Below are 16802 nucleotides of genomic sequence, written 5' to 3'. Positions count from 1 at the left end.
CAGACTAGATTATCATCATTCACAGACTCTATGACTTTTTTACATGAAGAACTCTTAGACACTGTCTAGATAAAATATTTTGGATACAAGTATGAAAATATGAATGTATATCTTTACTTTTTCAACATTTAGAAAATGTAATTAAACAAATCTTATTTCTAATATCTGCAGGTGTTAAAAAATGTCAGTTGAAAAATCTAAGACCAAAATAAATGATGAGTTATATATTTATTTCTGGGAAAACTCAATATCATAAAAAGATGTCAAAATCTCCCAAACTAGTCTGTAAATTTTATGTGATTCCAACTGAAGTCTCCACTCAGTCTTCATGGGATTGGACATGAGTAAAGGGTCCAGGGATAGGTAAGATAATTTTTAAACAAAGGATAAAGTTGGAGGACTTAGCCTGCCAAATACCAATGTTTCCATTCTGTTGTAGTGATTAAAATGATGTTGTCCTGGATCAGAAATAGTCCTTTGTTAATCAGGAAACAAAATTGGGAACCCAGAAACTTGACATGTTCCATGGTAACATTTATCCCATGTTATTTATAACACTGTTATTTGTTGTTCAGTCACTCAGTCGTCTGACTCTTTGCGACCCCATGGACTGCAGCACGCCAGGCTTCCCCATCCTCCACCATCTCCTGGAGCTTGCTCAGACTCATGTCCATTGAGTTGGTGATGCCTTGTCCTCCTGCTTTCAGTCTTTCCCAGCATCAGGGTCTTTTCCATTGAGTCGACTCTTTGCATCAAGTGGCCAAAGTATTGGAGCTTCAGTTTCAGCATCAGTACTTCCAATGAATATCCAGGGTTGATTTCCTTTGGGATTGACTGGTTTGATCTCCTTGAAGTCCAAGAAGCTCTCAAGAGTCTTCTCCAACACCACAGTTCAAAAGCATCAATTCTTCAGTAGTCAGCCTTCTTTATGGTCCAACTCTCACATCCATACATGACTACTGGAAAAACCATAGCTTTGACTACATGAACCTTTGTCCACAAAGTAGTGTCTCTGATTTTTAATATGCTGTCTAGGTTTGTCATAGCTTTTCTTCCAAGGAGCAAGCATCCATTATTAGGTTATATTATTCATAACATGTTGTAACATTGTTATAATTTATCCAGTGTTACATCTGATTGTTATCATCACATCTATGTTATATTCCATGTAACATAAATTGGTGATTAAAGAAAAGATATTGATAAATTCTTCTGGAAGCCTCTTGCTAATGCCTAGATCTCTGCCTCCTAGGATCTCTGAAAGGTAGAAACAACCATTAAATTTCAGTTCTGCTCAAGACTTTTTGGTCGCAATCTATGAAAAGTTACATTGCTATAATTTGAACCTGTCCTAACACTTTAGAATAAAATATAAAGCAAAATAAAAATACCCAGATAAAGGACTTAACTACTCATTTTTGAAACAAAATTGATCTTTTCTCTACAGACACTTTGCCTCTGAAATCTAGGCATCAGTGGTGTCTTAACATGTAATTAGCAGCTTTTTTTTTATTAAGAGATTTAAGATAAATGACACCTTCCATTGACAGTTGTTTGAGATAGATGGATTTCCTCTTTTTTCTTCACATACTTTTTTCTTACAATATTTTAAACTTTATTATTTTATTGAGATATAATTAAGATATATAAAATATTGTATGTTTATCATGTACAATGTGTTGATTTGATACACATGTATGTTCTGTGTGCTAAGTCACTTCAGTTGTGTCTGGCGCTTTATGACCCTATGGACTGTAGCCTGCCAGGCTCCTCTGTCCAGGCTAGAATACTGGAGTAGGTTGCCAGATCCTCCTCCAGCGGATCTTCTCCACCCAGACATCAAACCTGCGCCACCTGCAGCTCTTGCAGCTCCTGCATTGCAGGCAGATTCTTTACCGCTGAGTCACCAGGGAATCCCTGATTCACATTTATATTGCAGTGTAATTGCCACTGTAGCATTACTGACATCTCTATCTCATCACGTAATCATAATTTCTTTTTTTGTGATAGGAAAATTAAGATCGTTTTTGTCTTTTCTGCTCTCCCTCTTTCTGTCTTTGGAGAACCATGTGACCTCAGGGGAGACAGGTCTGATGGTGCCCGAGACCCCATTCATTACAATCCTCCCCTCAGGAGCCCGCAGTGTGCTCTTGGCAGCAGTGTATTGGCCCTGGGTTTTTTGCTGAGAGGTGGGGGTCAGTGCTGCCAGGTGAGACAAGCAGAGGCTGCACTGAGCTGGGATTGGAGGGCTCTGCTTTCAGTGCCAGGCGCACTTCCCAGGGCCAGATCTGACACTGTGTTACACCCTGGGGATGAGGAGGAGAATGCAATCTTAGCCCAGACCACCAGGGTTCACTTGTGCCCCCTGGGCTCTGCCTGCCTGTGCTGCTGGGACATCTGGAAGCACAGTTTGAAATCCTCCCGTAAGGATGGGCCCTTGGGTCCTGCAGGCACAGACACAGGTGGTTTGCTCTCAAGCCCCTGTAGTACTTGCCTTGCTGCCTAGGGCAGCATCTCACTCACCCCTGCTCCAAACACACCTTACCTTCGTGAAGCCTCCCTTGATCCAGTCTATCTCCAGGTGTGTGACCAGACTGCACTTTCTGCTGGCAACACCCTCACCTTTCCACTTTTGAGCCTTCTGCGCATCCTTAGAGCCCGTCCAGAAGTCCTCTGGCTGATGATGTGGGACCCGCATCTTCAATATTGGGGTTAAATAACCCACCCCATGAGCACCTCTCGGTGGGGGTGCCCAGAGCTCTCCTCATACTAAATGCAAGCTCATCTGTCCATCACTAGCTGGATGGGGACCACAGCAGCCAGAGAGAAGAGCTTTTGAGGGGAGTGAAGAGCCATGTGCCAGGGTTGTCAAAAGCTCTGAGGGTGCACCCTGTTTTCCAGTAGTCAGGAAAAAATATATATGTTTGATGAGTTCCTATGAGTTTAAGACAGAAGGTTTCATATGCATACCAGGCACAGAGAAAGAAAATGAATCATATGGGCCCACCCAGCCTCCAGGGTGACCAGAGTCTGCTGGCTCCAAAGGCTGTGGTGCCACGTGTCCTGGACATTCCTGGTGTTGCCACCTGTCAGGTCCTTGGCATAGTTTTGGTTACTCATCTTTCACAGGGACTTTTCATCCCCTTCCTGTTTTCAGACTCAGATTTTAGCACAGGACCCCTTTTCAACCAAAGTTTAACTCCAGTCCTAATGGTGAAAACAGATAAAGTGATATTAACACATAATTATTACCAGAATTACTTTTATATCATTTACATTTATATCATTGCCTGTGGGACAGAACCTAAAACTTCCACAATGAGCCTTAAGATTGGAATTTTGATAATGATGACAGTGATACAGTTCCATTTATCTCAGTATTCTATTTTGGTTGAACCATATTCAGAAATCACTGAGTCACAAAGGTAAGCTGTTGCTAATGGTAACAGATTTTTATCTTGTTTTTACCCAGTTGCCTTGTGATCTCTAGAGTCTCTTCAGTTAAATTGATTCAAATCTGTGAAAAAGGAGCTGTGTGTATGTTTCTCATCCAAAATTAATCACTAACAGTTGCCCACAATCTTTATTATAACTATAAAAATTAGACAGGACGACACCCAAGCTTAAAATAAGTAAAGCTATGCCAGCATCACACTGTGCTTTCTGCCTTTGTTGCTACAGAGGTGGGAAGAGATGTCAAGGCAGATACAGGTTCTGTGCTGGAACTGTAGGATCAAATGTGAATTGTTTAAATAGAGTAATACTGCAAACCTGAAATCTTACTGGATGACTCATTCCCAAGAGTTCCAAATACATGCGATAGTCACGGCAAGAGGAGTCTTAAGCTAAACTTGCCGCAGTAAAGTAGTGAAACGTTAATTAATTAATACATTGAGTGTCTGAAGAGTTAAGATTTTGAAAACAATTGTTTGAGTGTGCTTGGACTTTTATTTGTATTTTGAAACACAAGGCAAAGAAACTTGGAATCAAACACTTGTAGAAACCTGAAGCACCTCCACAGAATCTTGGAAGTCCAGAGACCCTAATTTAAAAAGCAAGGTAAAATCCAGGGTGAGTTTGTGAAGGCCCACATGCACAGCTATTTGGCACCCAGTCACTGTTAGTGTCTCATTAGGACACCTGGGTACAGGCTGTTGTCAAGCAAAGAATATTTATATCTTGAGCCTTCCTCTTCCTGTCTCCCTGAATGTGTGTACAGGTGAGGGAGTGGATGTGACCTTCTTCATCTTGGAGGATTATCATTTTATAGCTTAGTCTTCCTCCTTCCTTTCAGCATCATCACATTTTTTAATCTTCAAACCAAAGCTTGCTTGTACAGTTTTTCCTGAAGTTTCTGGTGCTGTTTTTTAATTAAAGATTTTTTAAAACAATGAGTCCTTCATCAAATCTGTGGTGCTTTCCAGCTTGTTGTTTCTTGTGTTGATTACTCTGAATCCACTTTACTCTCTTCAGAGACCCCTCATATCTCACTGTAATTTGGACCCCCAACCCTTTTACTAGATCCTCGGCACAGTTCATCCTGAAAATCCCTTTTCTGGATCTTTAAGTTTAGTCTGAAAGTTTGTTTCTTCTTTAGTGTTCAGCCTCATTTTTCTAGAGCTGATGATCAAGTCCATGGCCAAGAAAATATACATAAGAAACACCTGAATGTTCTTGAAAACACCCTTTTTTTTTTTGCCTTCATACTTGAGGGGTTTCCTTCAGCTCTAAAATTTCTCCATGTGATTTCTCTCCCTCCCACTCCCCTGATGTTTCCTCCACTTCTGTTGAGTGAATTTCCCCAGCCTTTACTTTGAGACCCTCATCCCTTCTGTCTTCTATTTCATCTCTGTGATTCTAACCAGCCAAACCTCCCACCCATTTTTAAAGATGTATTTCATAGACCATATTTAACTTCCATATTGCCCTCTGTTTTTCTAAATGTAATATCCATCTGAATTTTTATGAGGGTATTACTTTTTTAAAAGGTGATTTTTCATTCCTTTCACTGTCAGTTTCTTTTTTTTTTTTCATTTTTTTTTTTTTCACTGTCAGTTTCTTCTTGGATCTTTCTTGTCTCTATCCTTGACTGTGTCTCTCACAATGAAGCCTGTCCTCAGACAACTTGTGATGGTGACTTTCCCCTTTAGAGAATGCTAGAGACAGAAAAGACTGCAGGGGCTCTGGAGACATGGGCAGCCCATAGCAGAGGTCCTCCAGTTGCTAAAAGGACGGAAATTAGACTCATGGTGCTGGTACCGTGACTGGCTGCCTACATTTTGTTAAGGCCGTTTCCTTTTTATTCACCCATAGGGCAGTATTTTAAGGATATGTTTTAATCAGGTATGGTAAGATGCAGACACAGAAATGATGAAGGAAGGAAGTTTATTAGATACTCACAGTTCCCTAGAAATAGGAGGCTTGCTCGCCACACAGGGCCACACAGGGAAGCACCAGGGTCAATCAGAAAGCAGAGGGCTTGGGGAGAAAACGTGCTCAAAAGCCTTTATTGTGGTCTCCACAGGGAAGCGGTGAGGCAAGCTAAGCATGGCTAGAACTTGGAATGCTTTCAGCAGGCTCTGATGCATATGGCTTGTTGCTATTTGTCTGGTGTCTACCCCTGGGGTGATTAGGGTGGGTGGATGGTGGCCAGGAGATGAGAGCTCCATAAAGGAACTAGTTGCGGTGTGGGCTCTGGATTAGTTGGTTTTCCTTTGATTGAGTTGTTTGCTGTCTCCAGGAATTGGCTAATCTGGGGTAGTGGGATGATGGGGGACAGTCCCTCCAGGGTCAGCAAGGCCCCAGATGTCAAAGTGTCAGAACACAGAAAGTGAAAGAGCTGGATGTGAAGGGCTCTTGGTCTTAATTATTTTTTCCTTCCTGTTTTGTGTGCCTTCTTTTAACCAGGTTGGTCACTGCTGTCTGGAGGAGGTTCTGAGCATGGTTAGGGGTGGGGCTGGGGTGCATTTATCTGAACTTGAACCTGATTGTGTTCTCTCCGCCTGTCATCACCACTCCTGGAGCCTGGTACCCCTAGAGGCTACCCAGTTCCCCTGGGCACCTGCAGCTTCAGTCACTCAAGATGGATTTATCAAGCACCATCTGAGCTTTGGACCCATTCATGGGGCTGAAACTAGAGCCTTGAATACAGAGGGTCCAAATCCCACTCTTCTGGGCTAATAGAGAGGCACTTTGCTCCCCCACCCCCCTACACTCTGTCTCCTGAAGATAGATTGAAATGTCATCTGTAATGACCTCCTAAGTTGTCTTCAGGTTTCATTTTTACTAAGAGCTTTGTTTTACATGCATATGGAAAAAATCAGCGTCCCTATGAAATGGAGGAGGGCATTGGCCCCATCCCCCTGTCCTCTGGGAAGACCTTCCAGGTCAGCCCCACATGGGGCTCTCACACTGCTGCCAGCTGCCCCACCTGAAAGCAACAGCCCTTCTCAGAGCTTCTCAGACCACGGGAACAACCACCCCAAGGGCATGGGGAACCCACTGCCTGGCCGGCTTAGCTCACGGATCCTTCTCTTGTTTCTAGTGCTGATGAACGTTTTGATGCTACGTTCCACACCAATGTGTTAGTGAACTCTTCTGGGCACTGCCAGTACCTCCCTCCAGGTAAGCACCACTCCCTTTGTCCTCTGCATTTAGACAGTGGGAGGGAGTTTGGGGTGCCCAGTGGTGCCCCCAGGGGCAGCAGCTAGCTCTGTGCTCTGGGCATCCTTAGCTATCACATATGCCTGCTGCACCTGCCTTCTTCTCCTCCACGCCCCTGTATATTCCCTGAATGTGGCAATGCTGTCTTCCTGGTTTTTTTTTTTTTGGTCTTGGGATCATGGCTCAAGCTGTCTTTGCCAACACATGCTTTCTGTCCTTATTCTCTGTTGTGTTCTTTACATTTCTTCCACAACTAAAACAAGTCTCCCTTGTTAGGTCATTCCCATCCTCCTCACAATCTGCAAGCCAATCCCTTGGCCATTTCTTCCCTCATGACCCTAATTTTCCTTCCCACTGCACTGGATACCTGGGCAGATGCTGCCCTCCAGGTGTTGACCTTGCTGGGCTGGCTTCTTGAGTGTGCACAGTAAAGCCCAGTGCATCTCGCTGGTTAGAGGTGAGATCTGATGGTTTCTTCCTGAAAGTGTGTCTCCTTCTCAGGCAGCTGATAGATAACTGCTTCCTTGGATTTAATCTCCCCTCACTAGCCCATCATTCCTATCAGTTCACAGGGCCCTGGGTCACTCATGAGTGAGCCATGTGGTGGGAGACTTGGGCTTCATGGCCTTGAGATACTAACAGATTTTTAAAAAACCTCCTGGATGGTTTTTCACATGTTCTTTCCCAGAGTTATTTTCGCTACTGCAACTGTTTGTTTAACTTCCTGCTCCCAGGCAGCCTGCAGCCACCTCCCACCTCCCCACCAGCCCACATACCACACACACATACTGCATAACACACACACACACCCCACATGAATACACGTTACTCACCATACACATACATATACACACACCACACAAATAGACATATCACACAAAAACATACCACACGCTACACACTCTACATATCACTCACACACACACATACACATACACACACACACACAGCACTCACAGGAGAGCTGGCTTTGCCTACTGGGTGGTGGTTTATCTGCTCTTCCGGGTTAACAGAGGATAAGGGCCCCAAAGGAAGGATCTGTGTTTATTCCTATTCGACCCACCACTCATCAACCAGGAGCCTGGCCCATGTGGAGGTAAGCAAACGCGTGAGGGGTTGAACTGGTCACAGGCAGACACCATCCACTGTTGTCTGCGGAGATGGAAGGACTTCAGACTTTCAGGTTTTCTGCCTTACAGCTTGTGCTCCCTTGCTTCTTCCTCAACCCCTCCTCGCCTCCCTCAGGCCTTGCAAACCTTCTTCCTAACACAGAGCTCGGAGAGGGTCTTCCATCACTGGCACACTCTTTTACAGCAGGCCTAGGAGTTGCGTCTTTTATCATGAGGGCTACTGTGGGGGGCTACTGTGGAAAATGATCTCCAGCATCTTCCATGTAGAAGGATATGGGGCGGTGGGTTGTATTGAAGGTTGGGGCCATTTTCAGCCACAGGAGCAGCACTCCTGACCCAGGAGTCCACTGTACACCAGCCCTTCTGGGCCCCGTACCTGTGTCCCAGCCTCCACAGCCCCTGGAGTCCGTCAGGAGGCCACACGGAAGCTTTTACTGTGGGAGTCTCCCCTACCCTGGCTGGAGAGAGAGGGGCAGTCTGGTTTGGGCAGCAAGCCTGTACCTGGGGTCACACAGACCTGTCTGGGAAGCTGCTCTGCTCTAGCAACTGAACAGGCAAAAGGTGTTTCAAGTGGAACCTTTGAAATAGACTTGGTTATGAAATGACTTTTTTTCCCCTGTCACATTTTTATTTTTTAACAGCATTATTGAGGTATTATAAATTACATTATTGATATGTATTATAAATTATGTATCATACAACTGACCCATTTGAGGTACATGACTCAGTGATGTTTAGTAAATGGACAGAGTTGTAGGACCACGACTGCAATCTAGTTCTAGAACATTTCCCATCATCCCCCTAAAGATCCTATTTGCAGTTAATCCCCACCCTCACTGCCAGCCGCCGGCAACCACTGACCTGCTTTCTGTCTCTAGTGAGTCTCTTTTTCCGGTCATTTCATAGAAATGGAATATTACAGCTACAGAGTTCATTTTCTACCGGCAATGAGGGTTTCAGGGGATCTAGCCTAATAATGAGAGGGCAGTGTCTGTAATAACTTCCAGATTCCTGCAGACATTGGAAGTGATGCTGCAAATCCCGTTTAAAGAGACTTCAGGAGACAGGAAATCTATTATCCTTTCACAGCTTGGTTGTGGGTGAGGGGGTCCCTGAGTCCCTTCCTCCATTCACTTTTTTTTTAAATTTGGTAGCAGATTTATAGAGTACCACCCTGTCGCTGAGAACACTGGGACCCTTAGCTATTTGTGCCATCACTGCCTTCTGGTCCTTCTCTGGGCAGCAGGGAGCACTTGGGCATAAATGGGCATAAAAGCCCACTGCTGCTGCTGCTGCTAAGGCACTTCAGTCGTGTCCGACTCTGTGCGACCCCATAGACGGCAGCCCACCACACTCCCCCGTCCCTGGGATTCTCCAGGCAAGAACACTGGAGTGGGTTGCCATTTCCTTCTCTAATGCATGAAAGTGAAAAGTGAAAGTAAAGTCGCTCAGTCGTGTCCAACTCCTTGCGACCCCATGGACTGCAGCCCACCAGGCTCCTCCATCCACGGGATTTTCCAGGCAAGAGTACTGGAGTGGGGTGCCAGTGGGCGTATCTCAGTGACATGCTGGGAAACTCTCTGCCAACTTGTCCTGTCCTTTTTTTCAGTGGAAACTCTTAATTTTTGTCCAAATACTACCTCCTCAACTAAAACTTGTTAGTCTTTGTTCTGTTTACAATCTAGAATTCAAGTGAGTTAAAATTATCTTCCACATACATTTCTAGATAAACCAAATATTTCCTCAATTTTTAATATAAAGAAAATGCTCCTTCCACTCCTCACCAAACACACCCCTTTCAGAGTCTGTTTCTAAGCTCTTCATTATTTTTATCAGCTTGTGTTGAATTTTTTAACATTCTTTACATGTCTCTTACTGTTTAGAATTTGGAGATGCACGTGCATGGCATGAGAAAGTTTACAGAACATTTAATTTTTTGCACAGAAATCTCCCAGAATAGAAAATGTCAGTATAGTCTTTGAAATATAAAAGACAGTAAAGCCTCTGCTGAACTTCTTTTCTAGAGATGTTTCCAAAAAGACTCAGCTTGTTCTGGGCAGGTTTAGCTACAGTTTGGGTGGGCAGAATGGACTGAAGCCTCTTTGGTCACACCGAAGTGAGAGACCCTGGTATCCACACCTCCTCCTCCTAAAGGCAGCACAAATGGTCTGGGGGATATGCGCAGAGCATTGATCCTGAGACCTGCAGAGTATCCATAATGATGCATCATTTAACTTGCCAACCTTTGATCAGGCCAGCAAGAGCTGCACTCCATGAAGAGCAGGCTGTGTGTATTATGAACAGTGTATGAGATGGAGACCAAGGAATTGCTGTGCATTTTTTTTCCAGCATTATCGAGGTGTAGTTGACAAATGAAATTGTAATGTATATATCATATATATGTTCATACACATATATACATACGTGTGTGTATATATACGCACGCATACATATATGTATATATACATGTGTGTGTGCATGTGCGCATGCATGTGTGTGTGTGTGTGTTACATATATATGTATGAATATACATGGGTTTCATCCCTGGGTTGGGAAGATCCCTTGGAGGAGGGCATGGCAACCCACTCCAGAATCCCATGGACAGAGGAGCCTGGCAGGCTACAATCTATAGAGCGCAAAGAGTTGAACATGACTGAAGTGACTTAACATGAATGCACGTATATGTGTGTGTGTGTGTGTGTGTATACATATATCGTACACACACACACATATGCATACATGCTGTGAAACCATTTATTTCCACGATCAGATTAATTAACATACCCATCACCTTACATAGTTAATTTCAGGCATACTTGAAATATTAACTGTAGTCACGGTGCTATATATTAGATCCTCACAGTGAATCCTTCTCTTACAACTGAAAGTTTGTACCCTTTGATCAACTTCTCCCCCATTTCCGCCACCCTCCAGCCCTTGGCAATCACTATTCTGCTGTTTCTAAGTTCAAATTTATTTTTTTCAAATTCTTCATGTAAATGATATTATACAGGATGTGTCTTTCTGTGTCTGACTTATTTCACTTAGCATAACATCCTCCACGTTCATCCATGTTGTTGCAAATGGCAAGATTTTCATCTTTTTAAAAGGCGAATAATAATCATCATCAGAAATATAGTATATTGCATATAATCCATATAAATTTAATTTTAGATACATATATATTATATTTTACCTATTTATCAATCAACAAACACTTAGGTTGTTTCTGTGTCTTGACTGTTCTGAGTAATGCTGCAGTGAATATGGGGTGCAGATAGCTCTTTAAGGTACCGATTTTGTTTCCTTTGGATGTATATGCAGGAGCGGGATTACAAGATCATATTTAGTTCTATTTATAATTTTTTGAGGAGCCTCTGTACTGTTTCCATAGTGGCTGCACCAATTTGCATTCCCACCAACAGTGTGAGACAGCTGTGTGTCTAACACAGGTCTTGGTCTGTCTTATTGCCCATGTAGGCATCTTTAAGAGCTCCTGCTACATCGACGTGCGCTGGTTCCCCTTTGATGTGCAGCAGTGCAAACTGAAGTTTGGGTCCTGGTCTTATGGAGGATGGTCCTTGGATCTGCAAATGCAGGAGGCAGACATCAGCGGCTATATCCCAAATGGAGAATGGGACCTTGTGGGTAAGCCCAGCAAAGATGCAATACTGGCAACCTAGAAGGAAGCTGCTTTATTACTGTGCTGGCTTAAAAAGTTTGGGATTTTCCACTCTGCTTTTCAGCATGAGCATTTTTTGAACCCTGCAGCATTCTCCATGATTTACTGAGAGCTCTAGGATTAGACACACATACACACACACAAAAAAAAAACAATTGGAAAATTCAGTGCTTTCCATGAGGAACTTGCAGTTATGGTAAGGTCAGTGCAAGTATGGGTGTCTGTATTTCACTCAGATCTGCTCCATCCCTAAAATCAGGTGGGACAGCATATTGCAGTTGATGAGAACCTGTATTTAATGATTTAAATAGAAAAAGAATAATTATGTTTATAATGGTATTGAGTTTACAGTGTATTGGAGAAGGCAATGGCACACCACTCCAGAACTCTTGCCTGGAAAATCCCATGGACGGAGGAGCCTGGTGGGCTGCAGTCCGTGGGGTCGCTAAGAGTCAGACACAACTGAGCGAATTCACTTTCACTTTTCACTTTCATGCATTGGAGAAGGAAATGGCAACCCACTCCAGTGGTCTTGCCTGGAGAATCCCAGGGACGGGGGAGCGTGGTGGGCTGCCGTCTATGGGGTCATATAGAGTCAGACATGACTGAAGCGACTTAGCAGTTACAGTGTATTATTTATAATCATGGTGTCTTAGTCCATTCCGACTGTTTTAACAGAATGCCATAGACCAGGTGGCTTATAAACAACAGACATTTATTTCTCATAGTTGGGAGACTAAGGGCTCAAGATAATTGGGTTGGGAGACTCAGTGTCTGATGAGGTCCTGCTTCCTGGTTCATAGACAACTGTCTTCAGGCCATGTCCTCGCATGGCAAAAGGGACAGGAGATCTCTCTAGGGTTCCTTTTATAAGGGCACTAATCCCATTCTTGAGGCTCCCTCTATAACCTAATCACCACCTAAGGCCCTCACCTCCAAATAACCATCATTATGGAGGTTAGGATTTCAGCATGTGAACTTTGGGGGGACACATTCAGTCAATAGCATGTGTAATTCAGATACATAAAAAAATCTGCCAGTTCAGCAGTAAAGCTATGTTGAGAGGGCCACTTTGACACGGTTGCAGAAATAGACATATCTAACACTGTTGCAAAGAGTCGGACACGACTGAGCGATTGAACTGAACTGAACACTGCCAAAGCCAGAAGTACTGCCCGAAGACATATTGAACCCATAGACACCCCAAAACCTACTAGTGGGCACTGCACCACCCTTCAGAGAGGTGAAATCCAGCTCCATCAACCAGAACACAGGCACAAGCACCCCCAGCCAGGAAGGCATAACAGGACACTAATCCAACCCCATCTATGGGAGCAGACTCCACAACCAAGAACTATGACCTCGAGAACTTTTTTTTTCTTATAAATCACACTGTTTATTCCCCCTACATATTTCTACCTTCACATTAGCCTTTTGTGGTGCTGTGGTTTTCCACACCTGGAAAAGAGGTGTGCTTTTCCTCTTTGTTTTTCTCTTTTAAAAAAAAATCATTTTAAGATTTTTTTTTCTTTTTCACCTTTTTTTCTTTTGGTGATGTTTCTGATTTTGTTTTTGATACATTCAACTGCTTTTTTTTTATAATTCTTTATTAGCTGTAGCTGTTCCTGAATATATATAAATCTTTCTCACATACAACCATTTATCTTTGCTTTTCTATTTTTTCTCTCCTCTCTCTCTCTTTTCAACCCTCTTTTCCACCCCTTCCTTTTCTCTTTTCGCTCCCTTCTCCTCTTTTTGTTATTTTTTCTCTTTTTTCTTCTCCCTTTTTTCCTACACACTTTCTTTTTTCACCAAGTAAGTTAAATAGTTGAGCTCTCTTTGCTATATTCCTCAGTTGGTACTCTGCTCAAGCCCGGTTTTCCAGATTGAGCATTAGTTAGCTCTGCTTTTAATTGGTCAGCATCACTTTTGGTTTCCCCTGCTCACCAAGTCAATCTCCTGTACTCTTCTTTAGAATACTTTGGTTATGACTATGTGTATGGAAGTGTGTGTATATGTCCCAGTATTTCTGTAATTACCTACCTGATCTGCTTGATCTCCTCCCACTAGAACATAGGCACAAGTCACCCCTAACAAGAAGTCAACACAAATTACTCAATCAGCTTTTTCCTCAAAGGGCAAAAACCAAAAGGAAGAAGGAATACAACTCTAAAGCCTGAGAAAAGGAGACCTCAAGTGGAGCAAGTTAGGAAAAAAAAAAAGGAAAGACAAAGAAATACAGCACAAATAAAAGAACAAGGTAGAAACTCACAAGGCCAAATCAGTGAAGAGGAAATAAGCAGTCTGCCTGAAAGAGAATTCAGAATAATGATAGTAAAGATGCTCCAAAGACTTGAAAATAGAATGCAGAAAATGCAAGATACAATGAACACAGTCGACTGAACTGAACTGAACTAAATACAATCACTGAAGACATAGAAGAAATTAAGAATAAGCAAATAGAGATGAATACCACAATTACTGAAATTAAAAATACTCCAGAAGGAACCAGTAGCAGAATAACTGAGGCAGAAGAATGAATAAGTGAGCTGGAAGATAGAATGGTGGAAATAACTGCTGAAGAGCAGTAAAAGAAAAAGAATTAAAAGAATTGAGGAGAGCCTCAGAGACCTTTGGGACAATATTAAATGCACCACCATTTGAGTTATAGGGGTCCCAGAGGAATAAAAAGAAGAAAAGACAGGCACTGAGAACATTTTTGAAGAAATTATAGTTGAAAACTTCCCCAACATGGAAAAGAAAATAGTCAAGTCCAGCAAGTGCAGAGAGTCCCTTATAGGATAATCCCAAAGAGAAGCACAGCAAGACACATATCAATCAAGCTACCAGAGATTAAGCACAAAGAAAGAACATTAAAAACAGCAAGGGAAAGGCAACAAGTAACACACAAGGGAAAACCCATAGGATTAACAGTGGATCTTTCAGCAGAAACTCTGCAGGCCAGAAGGGAATGGCAGGATATATTTAAGATACTGGAAAAAAAAAATCTACAGCTAATATTACTATACCTGGCAAAAATCTCATTCAAAATTGGTAAATAAAAGCTTCACAGACAAGCAAAAGTTAAGAGAATTTAGCACCACCAAACCAGCCTTACAACAAATACTAAAAGGACTTACATAGCCAGTAAACACAAGAGAAAGGAAAAAACTTCAAAAACAAACCCCAAATGATTAGGATAATGCCTATAAGAATAGTCACTCAGTTGCATCTGACTCTTTGTGATCCCATGGACTACAGGCTCCTCTGTCCATGGAATTTCCCAGGCAAGAATCCTGGAGTGGGTTGCCGTTTCCCTCTCCACAATAGGAATAGATAGATCAGTAATTACCTTAAATGTAAATGGATTAAATTCACCAGCCAAAAGATACAGACTGACTGAATGGATACAAAAGCAAGACCCATATATATATGCTGCCTACAAGAGACCACTTCAGACCTTGAGACACATACAGACTGAAAGTTAAAGGATGGGAAAAGATATTCCATATGAATGGAAATCAAAAGAAATCCAGAGTGGCAATCGTTAGTTCAGACAAAATAGACTTTAAAATAAAGAATATTATGAGATAAAGAAGGACACTACATAATGATCAAGGAATCAATCCAAGAAGAAATTACAATTGTAAATATTTTTGCACCCAACATAGGAGCATCTCAGTACATAAGGCAAACGCTAACAGGTATAAGAGGGGAATTGAGAGTAACACAATAGTAGTAGGGGACTTTAACACCCTCTCTTACAACAATGGACAGATCATCAAAAGGGAATCAATAAGGAAACACAAACCTTATATGAAACATTTAGACCAAATGGACCTAATTGATATCTTCGGGGCTTTCCATCAAAATCAAGGAAGAATATGGTTTCTTCTCAATTGCACATAGACCATTCTCCAGGATACACCACATCTTGGGCCACACCTCAGTAAATTTAAGAAAATTGAAATCATATCAAGCATTTTTTCTGATAACAATGCTATGAGACTAGATATCAACTGCAGGGGAAAAAAACTGCAAAAAAGCACTAACTCATGGAGATTAAATAATACATTCAGTTCAGTTCAGTTCAGTCGCTCAGTTGTGTCCGACTCTTTCAGTTCAGTTCAGTTGCTCAGTCATGTCCGACTCTTTGTGACCCCATGAATTGCAGCACGCCAGGCCTCCCTGTCCATCACCATCTCCTGGAGTTCACTCAGACTCACGTCCATCGAGTCAGTGATGCCATTCAGCCATCTCATCCTCTGTCGTCCCCTTCTACTCCTGCCCCCAATCCCTCCCAGGATCAGAGTCTTTTCCAATGAGTCATCTCTTCTCATGAGGTGGCCAAAGTACTGGAGTGTCAGCTTTAGCATCATTCCTTCCAAAGAACACCCAGGACTGATCTCCTTTAGAATGGACTGGTTGGATCTCCTTGCAGTCCAAGGCACTCTCAAGAGTCTTCTCCAACACCACAGTTCAAAAGCATCAATTCTTCAGCGCTCAGCTTTCTTCACAGTCCAACTCTCACATCCATACATGACCACTGGAAAAACCATAGCCTTGACTAGACAGACCTTTGTTGGCAAAGTAATGTCTCTGCTTTTCAATCTGCTATCTAGATTGGTCATAACTTTTCTTCCAAGGAGTAAGCATCTTTTAATTTCATGGCTGCAGTCACCATCTGCAGTGATTTTGGAGCCCCCCAAAATAAAATCTGACACTGTTTCCACTGTTTCCCCATCTATTTCCCATGAAGTGATGGGACCAGATGCCATGATCTTCGTTTTCTGAATGTTGAGCTTTAAGCCAACTTTTTCACTCTCCTCTTTCTTTTATAATACATTACTAAATAACAAAGAGGTTACTGAAGAAAGAAGAAGGGAAATCAAAAGATTCCTAGAAGCTAATGACAATGAAAACATGATGGGATTTAGCAAAAGCAGTTCTAAGAAGGAAGTTTATAGCAATACAGTCCTACCTCAAGAAACAAGAAAGGCATCAAATAGACAACCTAACTCTACATCTAAAGCAGCTGGAAAAAGAAGAACAAAAAAACCCCAAAGTCAACAGAGGGAAAGAAATCATAAAGATCAGAGCAGAAATAAATGACAAAGAAATGTAGGAAACCTAGCAAAGATTAATAAAACTAAAAGCTGGTTCTTTGAGACGATAAATAAAATTGACAAACCACTAGCCAGACTCATCAAGAAAAAAAGGAGAAAAATAAAATAAAATTAGAAATGGAAAAGAAGTGTTTACAACAGATAACATAGAAACACAAAGGATCATAAGAGAATATTATGAGCAACTACATAAAATGGACA

The 16802-nt window shown here is 42.3% G+C and overlaps 1 protein-coding gene across 1 annotated transcript in view; it reads left to right on the top strand.

The window, feature by feature from the left end:
- The window catches only part of LOC138095305 (neuronal acetylcholine receptor subunit alpha-7), a 154478-nt gene that overhangs the window by 122566 nt on the left and 15110 nt on the right, over window positions 1-16802 (top strand). Inside the window, exons 5-6 of the mRNA XM_068991338.1 lie at window positions 6545-6624; window positions 11274-11441. Coding sequence (XP_068847439.1) covers window positions 6545-6624; window positions 11274-11441 — 248 coding nt within the window. The remainder of the gene's footprint in view (window positions 1-6544; window positions 6625-11273; window positions 11442-16802) is intronic.

The sequence above is a fragment of the Capricornis sumatraensis genome, chromosome 19 (genome assembly GCF_032405125.1).
Source record: "Capricornis sumatraensis isolate serow.1 chromosome 19, serow.2, whole genome shotgun sequence".
NCBI lineage: Eukaryota > Metazoa > Chordata > Mammalia > Artiodactyla > Bovidae > Capricornis > Capricornis sumatraensis.
The sequence above is the reverse complement of the archived record's forward strand: the minus strand, read 5'-3'. Positions and strand labels throughout refer to the sequence as shown.